Raw genomic sequence first — 21,337 nt, 5'->3', positions numbered from 1 at the left:
GCCTCAAGCAGAGAAAAAACTCCATTAATCAGAGGCTGAACTCTTGAAATCCACTCACAGATACAAACATGGGTTTTGTTGTAATCAGAAACAGGCCAAGAAAACTCTTATCTATACTGACTGTAAAAAGTTGAGGTTTAACCAGAATATTCGAAAACAATGGGTTCAAATGTCCAGCACGAGGTCTGCAGCAGAGTTTTCAACAGTCACAGTCACAATCGGACCGATTTCCATGGATTTCAGAGGACTCGGATTCCACATTAGCAATTTCTTTTAATACTCAGTTTTGTTTTGTATGCGGCTAAATTATCAACATTAATACAAAATGTCACAAAAATACCCACAAAAATATGAAGAGCGATATGACATAATTATTCAGTTTCCCTCTGCATACAGTTTTTTTGTACTGCTGAATCCTTAATTCATTTTAATTAGGTTGGAGCCACAGCTTCCACTCCACACCTGCTGTAGCTGACACTGTCTGTGGTGAAATCCTGCATGCAGCACTTTTTGTGCACAAACTTGTACTTTAAAGGAAAAATGTGACCCTTATTATGGCTATTATCTTTACTGACTATAACAGGCTCCACATGCATGCATACATGCATCCAACAAAACAATAAAAGCTTACATAAAAAGACACATACCCTAACCATAAAGCATAATATCAACATCAGGCGGTTGAGACTGAGCATGTGCATTCCCTCTGCTCAGTGTCCACCACGGCTGAATTCAATGTACTAAACAAGTTTAGGCTTATCTATTTTTTAAAGACTCTTCTGTGGGACAAAGACATTTTTCCAACCTTGGCGATTTTTAGGTGAATGTAAGCTGTTCTTTAGTTATAAAAAGAAATGTGACACACCCAGGAAATTAGATTTATTGGACGGGTCCCCACTTGTCACAAATCGGGTGGCACAGCCACGAGAACTGGCTTGATGAATGCAAATGGTTTCTTTTCAATGAAAGAAACACAAAGAAAGAACTTAAACAAACCAAGGCATGTGTACAGTAGCTGTGTGACTGCAAGAGTGATGAGGCCGTGAATGTTTTATTGTTTAGTGCGAGGAAACTTGTGTCTCAGGAAGGAGAGCCACATGGTAACTGAGCCATAAGTTCTTTTGTACATTATATAAGCTGTGATTACAACAGCTTATAAACGCATTTAACAGGGTACAATTACAAATGCATATCAAAAACTGAAGCAGCGTCTGCATAAGGTGTGGGCTGACTGGACCCCAACAAACTAAATGTGGGGCAAAGGGCATGTTTGTGTGGGACAATGCAGGACACATGAAATTTTGATATAAATAAAAAAAAACTATGCAGGTTAAAGGCATGGCATCGACAAATATACTGCATTTTATCACAATGAACTTAATTTGTGTAGCACTTTTAGAAAATACAACAACACAACAAAGAGCTTGTTGCAATGTTACAACCCAAATATATATAAATTACATTACATTGATACACACACAAAAAAGGAAAAACAACAAATCCTCACATTTGAAAAGTGAGAAACAAAATCTTGATTATTTCTGTGAAGAGGTGAATACGGGAATTTGTGATTCACTGATCAGTTCCAGTTTTGACACGTTTTGACAGCTACAGCCTCAGATTCAGCAGCGCGTAGAGCCACCTTTAGCAGCAGTAACTTGGAGTAACTGTTTCCTGTATGACTTTATCGGTCTCTGACATCATTGTGAAGGAATTTTGGGTCACTCTTCTTAATAACAAAGCTTCAGTTCATTGATTTTTGCAGGAATTTGTTCATTCACAGCTTTCTTAAGGTCCCGCCACAGCATTTCAATCAGGATGAAGCTTTAACTGAGCCATTAGTTCTTTTGTTTTTCAGCCATTCTGATGCAGATTTGCTGCTGTGCTTGGAATCATTGTCCTGTTGCATGACACAATGTGGACAAAGGTTTAGCAGACAGACGGCCTCACATTTAACTTTAAAATACTTTGGCATACAGGGGAGTTCAGTGACTCCAAACTGCCCTGGCTCTGTGACTGTGAAACAAGCCCAAATCATTGCCCTTCACCAGTGTGTTGGCATTTGTGCTGATATGCTATGTTTAGTTTTCACCAAATGTGATACTGTGAATTATGCCCAAACATCTCCACTTTTGTCACATTGTTCCATTTATTTAACACGCTAAGTGAGGCCTGTAGAGCCTGAGATATGGCCCTTGAGTTTTTTGCACGGTTTGACCTTGGGGACGTTCAGGGCTGGAAGATTGTGCCATGTCCTCCAGTCTCCAAAAAACACAGAAGGACTTTTTCTGTGTTGAAAAAAGAAGGAACTTGAGTTAAACTTTGTGTTATAGATGGTTTACATTCCTAAAATGTTTACATCTGCCTACATTTTTATTTTCTCTCCTCATTCAAATTAAATAAAGGCAAGTGTACAACATTTTTAAGCTTTTTTAAATTTATATTTATTTCATATTTAATTGTGTATTAGTATCATTGTAGTGGATGTTTTGACTTTTAAGCATGTTTAGACTTCATCTCAAACATGAAGTGAAATCATTAATTACTTCTAAAAATAACAACAAAAACAAAACAACAACAACAACAGCAAGCAATTAATTGCTTAGTTATAAAAACTCTACATGTGATGTTTTTTGTGGCTTTCTGGATCTGTAAATGTTCACATGATGAAAGCAAATCAGTGAATGTGGAAAAACTGAGACATGTAGTTATAAAGCTTTTCCTGGGCGTCGGTATAGCCCACCAGGTTGAGCAGGTGACCAAATGTGATAAGAATATTGCAGAAACCTGCGTTAGAGTCAACCCTGAAGCCATTTACTGTAAGTTTCTTGTTTCAATAAAGGCTAAAAAGCCCAAAAAGAAATAGCTTTTTCTTAAAACGTCTCAGGTTGTTCATCATTTTGGATCAGTTTGACTCATTAAATGTGAATGTTTTCAGAATGTACTTTCACTAAAATGAAGAAGTGAAAAGCTGTTTTTTTTAATTATGTATTTTACAATTGATCAAATTTGACGCCATATAACTCCTGCACTAAAATTAGTTTAACAGCCCTATAAACATGTGAGACACTGTCAAAATAATTTGGGAAGAATCGGATAAAAATGCAGAGCAGCTCAACATGCCATGTGACACCGAGTCACCACTCTTGTAGTATTTTTCCATGGGTGTCTAACAGATTACTCCTTCCACCTCTTCATCTGTAAATTTCCTTTATTGTGATGTTATAATCTTAAGCAGTGTCGCTGATCTTACAGTTTATGCTTTTATAATTGCGTTCACGTGCATTTGTATTTGTATTGGAGTTTTATTGGTGTTATATAAGTGTTATAGGTAACTACACCTAAACTAAAATCTAGAACTACAGTACAATACTGTGGAAAGGTCTTGCACCACATCAACTTTCTTGGAATTATTTTAAGGTGCTCTCAGGCTTTTTGGAGCTTTTTTTGGAAATTGGCTGCTTTTTCACTCACTTCCGGTGCGGTCCTTGTACCTGATAAATTGTAGAGGAATGTTTGTTGTTGCCGTTATTGTTTGTTAAGCCACTTAACAGTAACCTATGAATCATTCTGACATTAAAAAAAATGTTGTGTCTAGACATAACAGACAATTTAGCAAAGAATAAATTTAAAATTCTATCTTTAGGCACTTTGTTATAAGCACCTTATCACAAAACACATCATTTGTTTCCATTTCTGTAGTTGAATCAAAGAAAAATCACACCGTTTGACAGATAAAAAAATAGTTTGTTTGTTTTTTGTTTGTTTTTTTTTTACCAACAAGGTGAATCCCAAAGATCTATTAGCTGAAAGCTTCATATCTTGGCATGGTGTGCATTTTGTCCTTAAAAAATGGAGAAAGCTGGACATATGTAGGACAAAACAAGAAGTGTCAGGCTTAAAATGTTATCTCACAGCAGGTGGACATTATGTAAAAGCCCTGTCCTTGTGGAAACTGTTACGGCCGAGAGGGCCAGGCAGTGGGTGTGGACTCAAATGCAGACACAGAGGGAGGCAAAACGGGCGTGAGCACAGAGTTTATTTACAGAGCTGAGCGAAGTTACAAAACAGAAAACTAAGAATGCTATAACCTATGCATGCTATGAACTGTGAAAGCTATGAGCGGAAAACTGTGAGGCAAGACTGTGAACGAGAAACTCTGAGGGCTGGATTCCACAGAGGGATCCGGGGAATGGACAAAGGGGTCAGCGGGTTTGGAGGGAGGTGTGAAGTCAGCGTTGCAGATTTGGGGTGTCAATCGAGGAGGGAGTGTCCAGGGGGTTCCGGGTGAGGAGTGTCCAAAGCAGGTCCAGAATAGGCTTGGAGTGGGGAGCTGAGCAGGGAGGCAGGCAGATGGGTCCTATGGCGAAAAAGTAAAGAAAACACGGTGAGGAGAAAAAACAGTAATCCAGAGTTCTCGCAAGGGCTTGGCGGCCTAGCACTAACATGTGTTAGCAGAAGATCTGGCAGGGGTCTGTCGTGAACGCTGGTCTTATATGCAGGTGACTTGATTGGAACCAGGTGTGGAAGCTGATTGGAGTCTCCGTCTGAAGGTGGAGCCCAGCAGAGTGGAAACACCCCGTATTCACCCGGACCATGACAGAAACACTTCTTACAGAGTGATAAATGCAAAGTTTTTGGTTCGAACTGTTGTTAATGTGTATGGAGGAGGTCAGGATAGAGGTACAACAGTGACTGTCTACAGCACTGACCAGTGAAATCATCTTTCTGTCAGTGTAAAGAAGTTTAATCACAATCAAAAGAAGCGCAATTACACCAATACATATCAGTCTTTTTGTATGATACAGAAATGCGCCAAATCACAACAGTAGCTCAACGTGCTTCCTGAAGACTACTTAAAGAAATTACAACAAAGCTTGCCTAAGAGTGTTCAGATAGTACTGTCAGAGAAAGTAGGGCTTTAAAACGAAACTAAAGTTAAACTTTTCAAACTGAAATAGGGAAGTGGAAACCCTTGGGAAAAAACTAAACTCAAAACTAAACTAATTTTTTTTTTTAATCGGGTTAATTGAATATATTATCTTTGTTTCATAACACTCAAATATGTGCTTTTTACTCTCTATCAGTGCGACCAACCTGTTTAATGCCTGTCTCATTTACGTTGTAATAAACATGTATGGTTTCTTTTAGATAACGCACGCACTGTGACATTACATCGATCTCTAGGAAGCTCCCTCTGGGTTTCCTCAGGCTGTGACAGGGGGACCCAGAGAGGAAGAGGAAGCATGAGGAGGAGGAGGAATAGAAGGCGGAGGAGGAGGATGGATACAGAGTGACGAAGGTGTCACAGCTTTATCAGTAGGTTAGTTTCACGCCATCCAGCAGGGTAAACACACGGAGGGAGTACCTCACTTACAGCGGAGTGGAAAAGCACACCTTTGCGGAGCACTGACTGTCGCACCGCCACCTCCTTCTTCTTCTTCCTCTTCTTGTCGCTGTGTGGGAGGAAGAAGGGCGAGGATACTATTATGGCTTCAGTTTCTTCACAGATCTCAGGACTTCAGACAGATGAGGTAAACTTGGGGGGGGGGGGGGGGGGTTTATAAACGAGGCCGCTGTCGTTAGCCAGCTAACCAACGGCAGCTAACCTAGAAACTAACCGGAGCGTCGAGTTAGCGAGCTAACTCTCCCTAACTTACCGCGTCTGTTCGCTTCGGAGTTTCGTCTCCGCCAGATAAATGTGTTACCTATTAGCAGACAATCGATGTAGTTTGAAAATCTCCCAACTACTGCCAGGCAGTGTTAGAGGAGCCTTGAAAATAATAGAGCTTTTGTTTTTCGTGGGCAGGAAACCCGTCGTCTCCTGGGCTGTCAACGCCTTTTGTGTTTGCTCAAGATAAACAAAACAAAACAAACAAACAAACAAAACTGAGCTCTACCGAAGCAGCAGATGTCTGTGTAAAGATTCAGAGAAGGACAAGAAAGCAAAACGGGGAATGCAGAGTAAGGAGCTCGGGTCAGTGTGACAGGTTGCGAAATCTCCCGATGATTCACTGATTTTACGGTAAAAATGGGGCACAAGAGCCAAGTGTTGTGAGGATGTTACATCACCCTGAGACCACTGCATGCGTGCTTGCACGGCGAGCTGTGTGCGTGCATGCATGTGGTAACGATCAGACTGAAGCCACACTGCATCAGTGCTGGTACACTCTTATTATTGCCTTTTATCACTTATTGGACACCTGTTGTCATACAAGTCATCGGTATACAGTAGACTGCCCATGCGCAGATTATTACTATATTATGAAGCTATAATAAGAGTGCTTTTTGTGGGTTTTCTGTTTAGTTTGTGTTGTATGAAAAGGTGAGTGTCAGTTTAGTGTTCATTAGTTTTAGAGTTATTATAAACTGGGCAGGTGGAAGATTTAAGAAGTTTAGGTCCAGTGTTACAATCCAAACTCTTGACTCAGCGACACAGATAGCTCAGTCTTAATAATCAAATACACCTAAGTCGCCTCATGCTTGTCCTCATCCATCCATGCATCCATCCATTTGTTTTCTTCTGCTTATCCAGTTTAGGATAACTCTGGACTGGACTGAAGTCAAAGTCAGTTCTGCCATGTTTACAGGACACGCACAGGAGTGTAATATCATTACACTCTCGACCCACAGTGTGCAAACAAGACACAAGTTAAAAATAAATAAAAAGTCAGAAAACTATGATTACTGAGTAATATTGCCTGTGTGTGTACATATGTGCAGCAGAAGTCAAAGCTATAGGCTGTATGCAGTCTCTGTCCCTATTTGTATCTTACTGTACTGTAAATAGACTTGTTTTATTTTATTTTGTTGATTCAGGAGGATAACAGAATCCTGAAGGTGAAAGTCATTGCTGGAATTGGACTGGCCAAAAAGGATATTCTTGGAGCCAGGTAAGCTGAAGGAACATGGTCTGTTTTTCATGCCAGTTTGCTCAAACAACAACAACATAATTTCACCTGTGCCTTAAGTGGGCATTCTTAATACAGCCACTGTTTTCCAACACAGGAAGTGTTGGAAAAGTCTGAGACTCAGGGGTCAGGGCATTGTCACTAATGTGTTTTGCAATCTAACCACATACCACATGACCTTCAGAGCTCTTCCTTTATGAAATTAGAAATAGGATTATCAACTGTCGTAAACTTTAAAAAATCACACACACTTGTAGCAGAATTAGAAGCCTGAACCTTTAAAATCAGAAGAGTTACAGGTTGTTCTCCAGTTTGATTGATTAGACTAATCCACTGTTTTAGAAATATATGACTAATGTTTTTTATCTTCTAAATAAATTTCCCCAAACCTCAGTGTGATTCTTTGGCATTTCTCATTTAGTTTTATCAGCGATTCAAAATACAAACATATTTAATGTGCAGCATTGCAGGACATCTAAAGAGAAAAGCAACATGTGCTACTTGTGTTAGGATGCCTGGGTCGTCGACCCAGGGTTTTTGAGTTTTTGATATTATTTATACTTCCTAGTTTTTGGTTTCTTTGAGTTCTGTCTTATGGCTTATGTCTCTGTCTTCTTTAGTTGCTCTGTCTCCCCTATCACCTGCATCCCCTTGTCTAGTTCGCGTCTATGTGTATCTTAAGTTCCTATATCCCCGTGTTCAGTCAGTGTTTGTGTCTGCCCTGATCCCACGTCTCTGTTCCCTCTGTAGTGCCTGCATGTGAGTCTGTTATGTGTTTCCTGTTTTACTTTGAAGGTCTCTGTCTTAGTGTGTTCAGTTTACGCTTCCTTTCGTCTCGTCAGTCCTGATTTGTCCCAGCTGGGTTTCCCTCCTGTTACCCATTCCCTGATTGCTCCCTCTGTGTATTTAAGACCAGTGTTTCTCTGTGTCCGTGTCGCGATCTACCGTTTTCTTAGCTGTGTGTTCTGTCATTTCTCCAGTTTAAGTTTGTTTTGAGTTTTTTCAGTTATGTTATATTTTTGAGTACCTAATTAAAGCCTTTTTGAGTTCACGTCCGTCTCCGGAGTCTGCACCTTGGGTCCTATTCCTGCCTGCACACAGCCACACCTAACTTGACAACCATACAATTTCTTTGTGATCATTTATTTAAATAAATCGATGATTATTAAAAATGTTCACAGCAGATTTGAAAGAAATCTTAAGTCACCAACTTCCAGAGCACAGGGGGCACTTTGTTCCTGTCTGTTTCCTCTTTACATTACAATCAGAGCTTACTAGAATTTGTGAATCACTGATTCATATTAAATCCTCCATTTGTTCCAAAAAACAGAAGGACTTTGTTCTGTGTCATTTGCAGAAAAGCTTTAGTTAACCCTTTAAAGCCGGTCGGAGCGGGCACGCTCCATTTTGCATAACTATTTTTAAATCCCGGTAGCACTGCAACCATGTAAGCTAGCGCAATAAATTTTTTTGCATATGAAACCGGAGGAGTTGTACTTACATCTTATGCCATCAGCTTGTCCTCGGTCACAGTTTCCTTCCACATATAGCTTTGCAAAAACTGCATAAAAAGCACTTGCAGCAACAAAAACATAATATTCCAGAAACACGCTTTGCCGATCCGATCAGCTGTTTGTAACACTTCCTACGTCCATCGGCGCGAACTATCGCATGTCCGCCATGACCTGCCCAAAACCGGAAGTGACATTATTTTGCGGAAATGTAGTTTTTTACCATCAGGGCCTTATGAGCCTATACTTGTGCTTTTAAAAGTTATGTTTGACTTTATGACTTTCTGTGTCATTTCTGGGATGCTTAGGACTCATATTGCACTGCTGGAAATAGTTTATTTTGATGCATATGCTGTTTTTTTGCAAATTTCCATTATAATATTTATTTTCGTTTTTCCTGCAGTATATAAAAATTGGTGTATTTCAAAAATAAAACTATAAAACTAAAATAAAATTCCTGTGGTGGGAAACTATTTTGTGCAACTTTTTTGTATTTACAGTTTTGAGGGATAAACCTCTTAAATTTCTCTAACTAGAAATATATGTTAAAGAAAAACGATTTTCAATTTTTTTTGTAGTTTATTGCATTTTTTGCAATTTATGTAATTACTATGAACTTAATGCATACATATTATTCAAATTTGGGCTATAATGCTTGTATTGATGTATATCAACTTAAAATGCTCCCAAAAATGTAAAAATATAATATAAGCTCTGGCGGACTTGGTTCTATGCTAGGTCTTAAAGTGTTAAACTCTGTTTTCTGATGGTTAACATTCCTCAAATATTTAGATACAGCTGGCTACCCTTCTTATTTCCACCCCTCATTCAGGGTTTTTATGGGGATTTGTTGTACTGTTGTAACTCTGGGACTCCCTCCAAAGAACCACAAACCAGTGTGTCTACAACACTTTTCACTCATACCTTTCCCCCACTTTTAGTTTTTTAAAGTTGAAAATAATTCCCCTAACTTCCACATAGCACGGCATACAAAGCAAAGACGCATAATTGAGAGCTTCTGTTGATTTTGTTGGTTGTTTTGGGACTCTTCTGTCTTTATGTCCATTTCGTGTTTAATTGTTCGCGTAATGGCCAAAATTGCTCTATTAGTACCGCTCTAGTGGAGCGCTCGTCATTTAATGCATCACTAATGCTTTGTTAAGAGAGAGCAATGAATAATACAGTTTCTTTGATGGATGTGGTTTCTATGCACAGTTCCTAGAATTATAATAAATTAGAAACTGCAATTATGAGCATGTCAAGCTGGAACAATTTCGTTAATGTTTCTTACGTTCTGAAGGTAGAGGCTGATATTAAGTGTTTTGAATAAACCGCTGAGGGCAGGAAGCAGATCATAACTGTTTGAATCTGTATAGACCAATGACTTAATGAGTCTCTGTTTTTCCTTTGCAGTGATCCCTATACCAGACTGTCCCTGTATGATCCTGTCACTGGAGAAATCGCAAGCCTTCAGACCAAAACCATCAAAAAGGTAAATGCGTGAACACCTGCTTTTGAAGTCGTGCTCATATCTCGTTGATTTATTTTATTCTTTTCTCTTTTCATTTGACCCGAAGACACTGGACCCCAAGTGGAATGAAGAATTTTTTTTCAGAGTAAGTGAAATGTGATTCACATTAAGCACATTTTAAAATGCATGTAATGTTTTTTTGTTTTTTTTATAAAACGAATGTACTCTGATGCGATATCAGTCAAATCAATGCTTACTTAGAAAAACATGATTCCAAAATCAGATTTAAATCAAATGTAGCCATAACATGTGACGCTTGAATTACTCTGGCAGTGTTGTCCACGCATCTTGGTTATTGTACTGGTCGATTAAGCAGCTTTGACTTTAAAGTGTCTGTCGTGTTTCAGGTTGATCCTAAGAAGCATCGTCTGCTGTTTGAGGTGTTTGATGAGAACCGGCTGGTGAGTTAGTTTTAATTATTTATTTTTGTTTCTGTATATGATCTACACTAAACTGCATTGGGCGACAAATCTTATTCTTTGAATTCAGGTGCTTTTAGTCACATTACCACAGGTGTATAAAATCAAGCACCTAGATGTGCAGTCTGCCTTTATAAACATTTGTGAAGGAATGGGTTGTTCCGATGCGCTCGCTGAATTTGTGAAACTGTAATTAGATGCCAGCATTGCAACAAGTCAGTTGGTGAAGTGTCCTCCCTCCGAGATATTCACAACCAAGCTATACGTTATAAGCTATGCTACTGCAAACTTTAGGTACTACAGCAAGTCAACCACCAAAGTGTCATACCACGTAAAGTTATAGAGTGCGGTCGCTGACTGTGTAAAACCTGGCAGACCTTCAAACCGCCTCTGGGATTAACATCAGCACAAAAATTGTCTGCCAGGAGCTTTTGGGCATGGGTTTCCATGTGTGTGTGTGTGTCAGTGCAAATGTGAAAACAAATGTGAATAAGTGAAAATAAGTGAGCAGATCAGCAGCAGATCTTTATCGTCAGTATTTCCACACACAGTGTAAAATCCACGTGAAATGTGATATCTGGAGGGGATTTAATTACTAAAGGTACTGGGATTATGCTCTTTAGTTGTGGTTGGATTGTCTAAATGCAAAGCTGGTCAAATATTGTAGAGCTAAAGTGTAACGTGGAGCTGTGGAGTAGGCTAAACAGGCGCCCCAATAATTCCTGTTAGAATGGGACAGACTGATCAGGGTAACATTTAAGAGTAAACTGGGTCTCTAACACATTATTAATTAGTTAATTTTTTTTTAATTCCCCAGATTTGCCTAACAAATACAGACCTCCTACTGTGATCTGTATATGTGTGTGTTTGGTCAAGTCAAATGAGGTTGTAGATGAGATGGTGGCATTATATACTACATTTTTATTTTATATGTGAATGAGAGTCAGCAGATATGAGATTTGAAGACAGACAATGAATGAAACAAAAGTTTTTTACTGCAAATATATTCTGCATTTTATCACATTAAGTGCTAACATAACAGTAATATTCCCAGTTTATCTGCTTCAGTGCGTTTTTGTCATTTGGCATTGTCCACTAGATCTGAGTCCAACCACGATCTGAGCCTATAATGAGCATTTACTTTACTTACTTTCATGCTCTGCACACTTGAACCAGGCTCCAGTCTGCAGAAAGTGATAACTTCGAGTAATGGTTCAACACATTTACAAATCCCAAGATAGCACATATACATTTCCTGTCTGACCAGCAGAAGTAAAATAGGCTTAAATTGCTAGTTGCTGGAGCCTAAGGTCACTTTTAGATCATGTTTATGGTCTTAAATTGCAACTTATAAAGCCTTATTTTCCACTGAAATTAAGATCAGATCTACTAGCTCAGTAGACTTTTTTTTAAAATTATATCTTATAATAAGGAAAATATTTGTAATTTATTCTAAGAACACAAGAGTAACAAACTTGATTAAAGTAGGCAATACTTTTGCAGGGTTTTTTATAAGGTCGTCTTAAATAAATTGAATATAAAAAATGATCAGCTTTCACACTGCACAACTCAGTTTTGCCCATTTATTGATTAAGAAAATTTATTGCTGTGCAAAGAAGCCGTTGCATGTCGTAAAATGGTACAGTATGTTTCATATTTGTATGGAGGAGGGTATGCCCCAGTCATTACAAGGTTAACTGTGCTTTGTCTGCCTGTCAAATACACAGAGGCCCTTATTTTGCCATGACACTTGAAGTACTGTTGGAAACTGGGATACCTTATTATTCATGACTGTAAATAGGGGCAAATCTTACGGGCATGGAGAGGATGCAGCTGAATAGTTTGAATAGGAGACTGAAGAGAATATCGATGCCTGCGTCTAGTGTTTCCTTATTGATCACACAATTGGCGCAAAGTGATGTTAAAGGTTTTAGGATGTAGCCTAAATGTAGGGGGACATGTGATAAGCTGCTGACCCAGTTTCATTCTGGGCTGATACAAAGCAGGTACGCACGAACAGGCGGACTCTAGTGACACGACCACTTCTGAGTTTCGCAGCTAACAGTCTGTAACTGTATGCAAAGTCAACACGGTCAAGCAGTGAACCAACATGGATGCTCAGAAGTCCTTATGTGACTGTACTAAATATCACTTCAACTCACAGAGGCAGAAATGAACTGAAAACTCTCTTTATCACTCTTATATTCATGCACCAGAGAGATGTGCATGCGTATTACAAATTAGCTTCACGTTGAATAAAACTCCTGTGTTTCCTTTTATGCATCTGCCACGGTAAGCTTTGGTTGTACGGTTTGGTTTTACGATTATTTTAAAAAGTATGAACATATTTATAAAAGTGTTGCCAGAGGTAGGAATTGATTAACTTTTGGAGTCGCTCTCCTTGTTGTCTCCTTCAAGAAACAGCAATAATATGTCTATAAGTTGAAATAATAAATATCAGAAGACATTGTTGATGTTCTCAAGATTGTATCAGAGACTAATCTGGATTCAGAGACTTGGTGTAGATATTTGTCTTGAGCTGCTGTTGTTCAATTTGCATTGATCCTCCGCTAAAAAAAAGCACCAACTACACTTGTGTCCACAAAGCAGGCTAGAAAATGATAATGATAAAAACATCTACTAGTGCTTAGTCCTAGAGACTGGTTGACGAGCGACCAGCTTTTACTTTGAAGTCAAACAGTCTCCATTTTTTAGTTTGCGTCTCACTTTTCACAGTTTTACTACCGCTCGGCGAGCAGTCTGCAATTTTTTTGCAAGTCCATGCAAACTACATGTGGCAACTGTGGCAATCTGCTAGTGAGCAAAGCAACTGCAAGGAGTTCCTATGTGCAGCACTGCATGTACCTCTTTGGGACCAATTTCATCTACTGGCTGCCAGCAATTTCCAGCAATCACTTGGGGGAAAACAGGTTTTCCAAAGCTCATACAGGTTTTTTTATTGGAAGCTTTGGATTGTTTTCTTGATTGTTTTGCTGCTCCATATTTAATATTTCATTCATAACTAACTTTCTTTTATAATGGAAAGTAAACAAAAGAAGTTGTCATTCTTTGTAGTGTCCTAAGCTACATTTCTTATAACTGCGATACATGTCTTGCAGTTTGTAGAATCAGTGAATCACCTGCCCCTTTCCCACTGGAGCTGTATACAGCTTCATAGACTTTTATCACTGGTGAAGTTTGGTCCCCAACAATACCAGGAAGCGGCAAAGTAGATTCTTGGAATTACAAGTCAATAAAAAGCCAAGCATTGGGCAGCCATCCAGCAGTCCCATCAGTTTATGATAATTACATTCACATTTCTAACTCTTGTGAAATCTGAATCACCTCACTGTTAATAGTCTTGTGATGCTTTTTGTAATCGTGGAGTTTCTACATCATAAATTTGTTACCATAACATTCAACATGTTTCAGCGGGTTTTGCTCAGACTTTTCAGGTACAGTCAGTCGCTAGATCATTAAAAAAACGTCAACACACGAGCTTTCGTTTGCAGCTAAATGGCTGAATGTTTCTGGAACCTGTCACTACGTCACAGGTTTCCAGTCACATGATAAAATAAAGACGGGGGTGAGTCACTCAGTTCTGCCTTGTCATGCTCCAGTTACACGTTGGAGTATTTTGGAGGGTGTGTCAGAGCTGTGAAAGTGTGTGTGTGTGTGTGTGTGTGTGTGTGTGTGTGTGTGTGTGTGTGTGTGTGTGTGTGTGTGTGTGTGTGTGTGTGTGTGTGCGCGCGCGCAGCTCTGGCACACCGAGAGCTCAGCAAGAAACGTGCTTTGTTGGTCGTCTCATACGAGATGTGTTGATTGGATGATTATTGTTTCCACATGGTGTTTCCACAGTGTGAGCTTTCACATCTTGGGATGATAAGATTCTTCTGGCTAAGACTTTTAATTATAGCCTCTTGAGAGTTTAATAAATAAACATTTATTATTCCCACAGCATAAATCTTTGTTCCTTTGGACTATGACATGTCCTCTAGCACCACCAAAAGTAGTTTTTACTTTAACAAAATGTGAAACTTTGATGGATGCATATATTTGGACACTTTGTTTTTTTGGCCAGATTTTTAGATAGTACACAGCCTTGATTACCCAGACTCTTGAGAACAATTAAAAAAAGTAAAATTACATATTCTGATAGCAAGAGGTCAGACTCCACAGGGTTAAACTCTTTAGTAAATCACTTCTCCAGGCTATGCCAGCACACCCCCATAATCTAATCTAGCAGCAGTGTGGTCATATCTAGTTCCCAGTTATCTCAGAGGCAGCTAGACACACCCACAAAAACCATAAAAAAGTAAATCAGATGCTGCTGTACAGTTCTCGCTTAAAATACATGAGTGTGTCTTTGCAGCAGCCCCTTCCCCACTTCCAGAGACAGCATGAATGCAGAAGTTGCTATGGTTACCTGCACTTGAATTAATTGGCACGATTCAAATGGTAAAAGAAAGTGATACAATGGTAGCTGCTTTGTAGCCTACAGCAAAACAACATTTACAAAGACTATGAAAAAAAGCTAAACGCTGAGAGGCAGCCAAACTTATCCAAACCAATCAGGCAGGTAGAAAAACATACTCAGACTGGGACTGGAGCTGGAGGTATTAATATATCACTAAAATTTGTTATATAGTACACTAAATATATCTCTTCTGTGAAGATAAACTACATCAGTGGCTTTTTCATACATGGATTAAGCCTAATCCTAAATAGAACCTGCAGTGAACTTCCATGTGTGGAAAATGAACCTGTAGCAGTTACTTACACTATTACATTAGCAGGAAGCTAGCTTCAAACATGTAGCTGTTGATATCTTGGTTTGCAGTAAGTTTATCAGTAGAAACATTCTAGTAAATCAGAAATGGTATAAGTGAACAAAACAGGACATGTTGCTCAGTCATTCGGGTCATCTGATAAAAAGAAGGTCAGTGGTTTGATCCCCAAAGTTCTTCAGAAAAATCCATTAGAGAAAGACAGTGTGTGATAGTTAGAAAGTGCTTAATTATATGAATTCATGTGTGAGTCCTTGAAATTAAAATTTAGAAAGGTGCCAAATAAGTCTTCAATAAACTTAAAGAAGTCCAGTTGCTTTCTTTCCAAGCTCTTTACACTACTCCGGAAAGAGTCTCCTGTAAAAGCATGTCTCACTGAGAGATTTTAAAGAGGTCATTCGCCTTGTTTGGCTTTTGGACACTGGCAGCAGATGTTTGATCACCTTTATGATATTTCTCTAACCGTAAAAATGGGTAGCTGGGATAGGCTCCAGCCCCCCTGTGACCCTGATAAGCAGAAGAGAATGCATGCATGGATGGATTAAAAATGCCTGTCAATATTTTCTTGGACAGAGATCTGAGAAATGCTACTCAGCTCTCTAAAAGTTTGATTACTTCATGTGTGATGAGTTGTATAAAACACATTTACACACACCAACTCTCAGACACCCCAGTCAGATGTCAGTCAGTGCCCCTTGTTCCTCTAGGACAACGTTATCAGTTCAGCCATATTTTCTGCTGATTTGTTTGATCGTAAAACATCAAAACTCTTTAGGGCTGCACCTTAATAGATGCCCAGCCTCTACTCTAGCCACACCCCACTGACCCAATTTATTGATGACCTCACCTCAGACACTTTCGCTGGAGACTTTATTAAATAAATATATAACTTATCCTTCAATGCAAAGCATGATCTTCGCTGTCATGCCAAATTCTTGTGCCTATTTCCAGGCAGCTTTGCTGTGACTTAACATGAACGTGCGGTGTGCGTCACCAGCCTTGTCTTATGGCCTAGATACCGTCAACATCAGTTAAAGCTGCTTTTGCCTGGATGAGTGATTAATGGCCAATCATGGGTTTTTTCTGGCAGTTTGTCATGCTCCTTAAAAATTTAGGTGATGACTTCCACCGCAGCAGGAAGTGTCCACCGGTGAATCATTGCTTTATCCTGGCCTGGCGTCTTACTATTAAAGACTATGCTAAAACCGATTTAGAGGCAGAGCAATATCAGAGTAACAGGCGTGGAGAGGAAATCAGATGAGTACTGACTGTTACATGAAGTGTTGAGTGATTGGTGTCGCGTCACCGCGGTCCCACAAATCTTTCTCCCTCTTATCGTGTTGAATTTTCTGCAGTAAAGCAGATGATTTGCAGCAGGTTGTTCAGTCACTGAGGATCAAAAAGCATTTTTATTAGTGTTTTTATTTGTTTGGGTGCTCTTTTATTTTCTTTGGCATTTTTATTGTGTGCTAGCTGAGCTTTGTCACCCAGTCCTCACTCTGAAGCAGAATTATGTTGAAAGTCAGTCCCTTTGATTTCCTGTAATTCAATAGCAGTGGGTAAAAATATTTGTGGGGGCGCAGAGCAGCAGAAACATAAGAAGCATAGCTGCAGCAGGAAGTGAAGTCTTGGGTGAGTGGCCTGAAGCAGAAGTAACAGTTGACCAGAGCTTTAGTCGAAGATGCAGCGTGGACGACTGCCGCGTTGTTGTTGTTTTTTTCTTTCCCCAAGGGAGTAAACAGGAGTGAGGTGGCAGCAGCAGATGTGAGGTGTTACACATTTGTCAGAGGGTGCAGTTAACTAGCCCTGAGCTAAGGCTATGAAGCAGGTCCGCTTTTTCCTTCAACTCTCAGTGTTGCTTTCTGCTCCGCGGCCGTGTCTTTAAAGGGGGCTCAGCAGTGAGATTAATCTGTTTTCAAAGGTCATCTGTTTGGGTCATGCCTCCACACAGAACCACTGACCTCCCCTGACTAAAAGCCATGGTCCGCCTGGAGAGGAATGTAGGTTGTCACCAGAGCTATTTTGGCAATGCGCAGTCCCTAATGATTGTGATCACAGAGCAGAGTTTGGAGCAGTTGCTTTGCTCTCCTTTTCCCAGCCAGCAAGTTTGATCATGCAGCTCCCGCTGGCGCTGCAGGGATTAGAGAGTTAAACGAATGGCACGTCGGCTCCGCTTGCATTTTGCGTCAAGGAGAAGCAGCACGGACCCTCTGTCAGAAAGCCTCAGCAGCCATGGTGAGGAAAGCGGAGTCAGTGTGTCAGCTCAAAGCCCCTCGGAGAGTCTGGCGCACAATTCTGTCCACTTGAAGGTGACTCCTCTGTCACCAGATTATGCTTATAATCAATACTCTTCAGTGTTCATACCCAGGGTTAACACCGGAGGATGTAATAAGAAGAGAATTCTACAGATCTCACTCCAGCCCTGTGGAAAGCTCAGCGGACAGGTGGATGGCAGCGTAGAGGATGGAGAACCAGGAGCTGGTGAAGGAGGAGGAGCGTGTGCGGGTTCTGACGGGGGTTCGTGCAGCAGCAGCATGGCCAGCGATGGCGGCTACTGTAGCAGTAACAGCATCTTCGAGCCAGAGGCACCAGAAAAGCATAAGACCACCCAAGAGAGGAGTCTACACTGCTGCAAGTCCAAGGTCCCCCTGAGGCGGTGCTCCTCCTTAGTTATATTCCCAAAGAGCCCCTGCAGCACCCCACCTGCTTCCCCAGTAAGTCCAGTGGCTTTTCCTGCGCTCCCTATAGAGAAGGGCTCTAATCAGTCATCTCTTCAGACTTCTGTTAATGGATACTCACTGACAGATGAGGAGGTGACTTCCAAAGGGTCCACCAACACGGCAGTAATCGGCCATCGCTTCCCAAAAGAAAGCTGTTCAGCTGAGTTCAGGGACACCAAACACATGGTGCAGTTTAATATTCCCTTACAGGACGAACCAAAATCTAAAACAGAGGACATGAGCAAAATAAAGGAAGTGTCATCATCTCTAGACAGATCAAATCGTCACTCCAGCAGCCTGTTGCTGCGCTTTGCCCACCAGAAACCAATGATATCAGGAAAAGGAGCCACAACAACAGCTACAGTCAATGTGGAATATCCCGAGGCTCATTACCCAGCAGAGCACCCAGAGGGTGATCACGACTGCCACAAGAAACTTTATCGTAGTACCTCTGCTTGTTTGTTCTCCTCAACTAAACCTTCTGAGAAAAACCTGAAAGCTTGTTCATCAGGAAAAGGCCACCAGGAAAAACCCTGTCATCACGCCATACAGAGGAGCTTTTCCCTCGAGGTGCCTTACGCCAACACTGGAATTTCATGTCACGTTTCGAATCCCAAACTCAGCAGCCCCTGCTCTCCACATGTGCACATTCATTTGTCTCCTTGCTGCCCGGCTAAGTTGCCTACCTCTCTTCCTGATATAAACACGGGCAACAAATGGAATAATACACCCATAAGCTCAGGTCAATGTGCCGAGGTAAGTTTCTTAAATGGAAGGTCCCAGGCCTTATACCTCATAGTGTATAGAGAAGATAACAGCTGTCAAATAAGCATTTTTTTTTAGTTTATGTGACACAGCAAGGCTCAGGAAAGCATGTTAAGGTAAAGAACAAAGTGGATTCACTGAAATGTTGTTAAACTGGTTCCAGGAGATTCCACATGCACTGACTTTAACTGCCATGTACACGGGACTAAAATAACAGCTGGACTGTGTAAAGTAATGCAAATAACAACTATATTTTATATTGACTTTGTGCTTAATTTTCCCATGCATAAAGTTCAACATTCAAATAGTTCTGTGTATTTTATGTCTATATAGATATACAGATATACAGCTCTGCCATTCACATTCTTAAAACTCTGTAACTGTAACTGAGAAGATCGCTACAGCTAAGTCATGCAATTAACAAGCCCAATGTGGACAAACATTCAAAGGTATTCGGTTGCATTACAGTAAATCCATCTGCTTATTAGTTTCCCAGAAATCAGTGAATAAGAGGGAAAGGTTCCCTTTCAACCTGTTTGTGTGTCTGTCGGTGTGTGAACTCATCTTTTGAATAGTTTCCTTTTTTATTATTCTGTTAGCACTATGAGTAATTGGCCTAAGTATTTACCCAGGCTAATTATAGCAGTGGGAAAAGTGGTGCCCCTTGCTGATATAAATAAAGTGCCTCTGAAATATTCTGCCTGACTCCAGATAGTCTACTGGTGTGTAGCACTGATTCAAATTTAACTGCATGATACTAGAGCGCTGCGCAGTCATACCAGCCATCTGTGGACGTGCATGTGTGTGGTGCTAATGTAATGTAGGCGGAATGAAAGTGTGAGCCTTTCCCAGTAAACTGGTGGTGTGTTGCTTTCCTTGGTGCCACTGCCAGCCAGTGTTTGTGAAATATCAAGTGTCAGTCTCCACCCCTACCCCCCTCCATTTAGCAGAATGTCAAGTAGGACGGCTTCCTCCACTAATTAGTCAGTCCATTTATTTTTAAAATAGTTACGTTTGCTTAGGTAAATCTCAGTTATACTTTCACTCTAGAAGGCCCAAAACATGCTTCATGCCTAACTATAAATAATAAATATGGAAAAACTTGTAAATTATCTTTAAAAATAAAAATAAAAAATTTGACTCCTAAAAAAAATTGCTAATAAAAGAAAAAAAATTGAGAAAGTTGTTAATTTGGAAAAATTGTTTCACAACTTGCCAATAAGGCTTTGATGGATGTGTTTAATGAGTCTGTAGACAAGACTGTGAGTCAACTCCTTTCTGCTGTGAGTCAAAACGTTCTGTGTTTTAATTGTAATACCTGCACTGATTTTCTTACTTCTTCCCTCTGACATATGTTCTCCATATAATAATTAAAAAAAAACACTGACACAAAAAAAACTAGATTAAAACTACACATTTTCATACAATAAAAACTGAACTGCGTCATACACATTTAGTCTCACAAGGTGAATGTGGTTAAAACTAAACTGAAACTAGCTGTAAAAAAACCATTTAGTTAACTGACATATAAATAACAACTGCGCTAAAACAATATTGTCCCCAATCCAGTTTCTTAAGAACTTAGGCCTCAGTCACACAGGCCTAGAGACTGCTCAGTAATCCACTAGTAAACTTAGTCTTCTATTGAAAAATGTGTAGTCCCAGACTAGTTGGCAAATGGTTACTGGTGTCAAAGAGGTTGATGCACTGAAAGCCTCATTTTGACTTCCTTGGTCGCTAGCGGATTACTTTGAAAAAGTAAAAGTTCTGCTTAATTGTACAACCAGCATGTTTCAAAATGCACTTTTATTTTGAAGGTGAATGATCTCTATTTCTAGTTTGCATCATGCATTTATACCCACCCCTCAGTGAGTAGTTGGCGGGTGTTTGCAGATGAGTCAGCGTCTTCCAACACGTTCTCACTCCCAAAGCATAATATTTTACGCTAGGTGACAAATCGTCACCATATTACGTTTTCGGCTACCCACCACGTTCCTAAATGACGACCTCGGAAAAAAGAGGAAATAGGAGAACCGTCCGGACTGAATCTACACATGTTTGCTCTTTTTCTTCAAATCGCTTAGAAACACGCTATTTAACATCGTTAAAGTCCTGGTTAAGGTCAGGAATAAGGTTATGGTCAGGGCTAGGGATAAGGTTAGGTTTAGGGCTGGAATACAGGGCTGGAACGTCTATTACCGCGGGAGCGTCATTGCACTGGATTCCAGCCATAACCCGCCGCGTACCATAAGAACGCCGAAGGTCTCCTTTCGCGTTCCTCAGGAACGCCGCGGGACGTGACAAAACGTCGACATGTTACGCCTCGGGAGTGAGAATGGGCTGCGTCTTCAGTGCAAAAAACAGGTGGCCAAACAGTTTTTGGTGGTGCAGTTTCACCGAGAAACCTGCTAGAAACCTCCAGCACCCATTCGCCAAATAGTCGGGGTTGTGGTTGCCAGGAAGACATAGACTGGTTTCTAGGCCTGTGCGACTGGAGTGTCATTTAACCGGGGTTGTGGGGGTTCTGGAGCTTATCCCAGCTGTAGCACACCGGACAGGTTGCTAATCCATCACTGGGCTGCAAAGGCAAGACAGATAACCAGATATCTGGCCAATTTCAGGATCACCAGACATAAGGAGAACAAGCTCCAAAGAGAAAAGCCCGATCTGATCAGGAAGGTTCAAACTGGGAA

General features: G+C 40.3%; 1 protein-coding gene across 2 annotated transcripts in view; it reads left to right on the top strand.

The window, feature by feature from the left end:
- Nucleotides 1–5,289: 5,289 nt before the first annotated feature.
- The window catches only part of nedd4a (NEDD4 E3 ubiquitin protein ligase a), a 42,131-nt gene continuing 26,083 nt past the window's right edge, over nucleotides 5,290–21,337 (top strand). Inside the window, exons 1-5 of one of the 2 annotated variants that reach the window (XM_085401487.1) lie at nucleotides 5,290–5,534; nucleotides 6,820–6,893; nucleotides 9,836–9,914; nucleotides 10,000–10,038; nucleotides 10,301–10,354. In XM_085401487.1, the coding sequence (XP_085257613.1) occupies nucleotides 5,490–5,534; nucleotides 6,820–6,893; nucleotides 9,836–9,914; nucleotides 10,000–10,038; nucleotides 10,301–10,354 (291 nt within the window). In that variant the 5' untranslated portion in view covers nucleotides 5,290–5,489. Of the gene's footprint in view, nucleotides 5,535–6,819; nucleotides 6,894–9,835; nucleotides 9,915–9,999; nucleotides 10,039–10,300; nucleotides 10,355–16,774; nucleotides 18,636–21,337 lie in introns of those variants that run through there. The other variant, XM_085401479.1, reaches the window with a different exon arrangement.

This window comes from Rhamphochromis longiceps, linkage group LG1, assembly GCF_057381845.1.
Source record: "Rhamphochromis longiceps isolate RC_006_pf linkage group LG1, R_longiceps_female_GT1.1, whole genome shotgun sequence".
Lineage (NCBI taxonomy): Eukaryota > Metazoa > Chordata > Actinopteri > Cichliformes > Cichlidae > Rhamphochromis > Rhamphochromis longiceps.
Note: the sequence above shows the minus strand (reverse complement) of the source record. Positions and strands in the feature narration are given on the sequence as shown.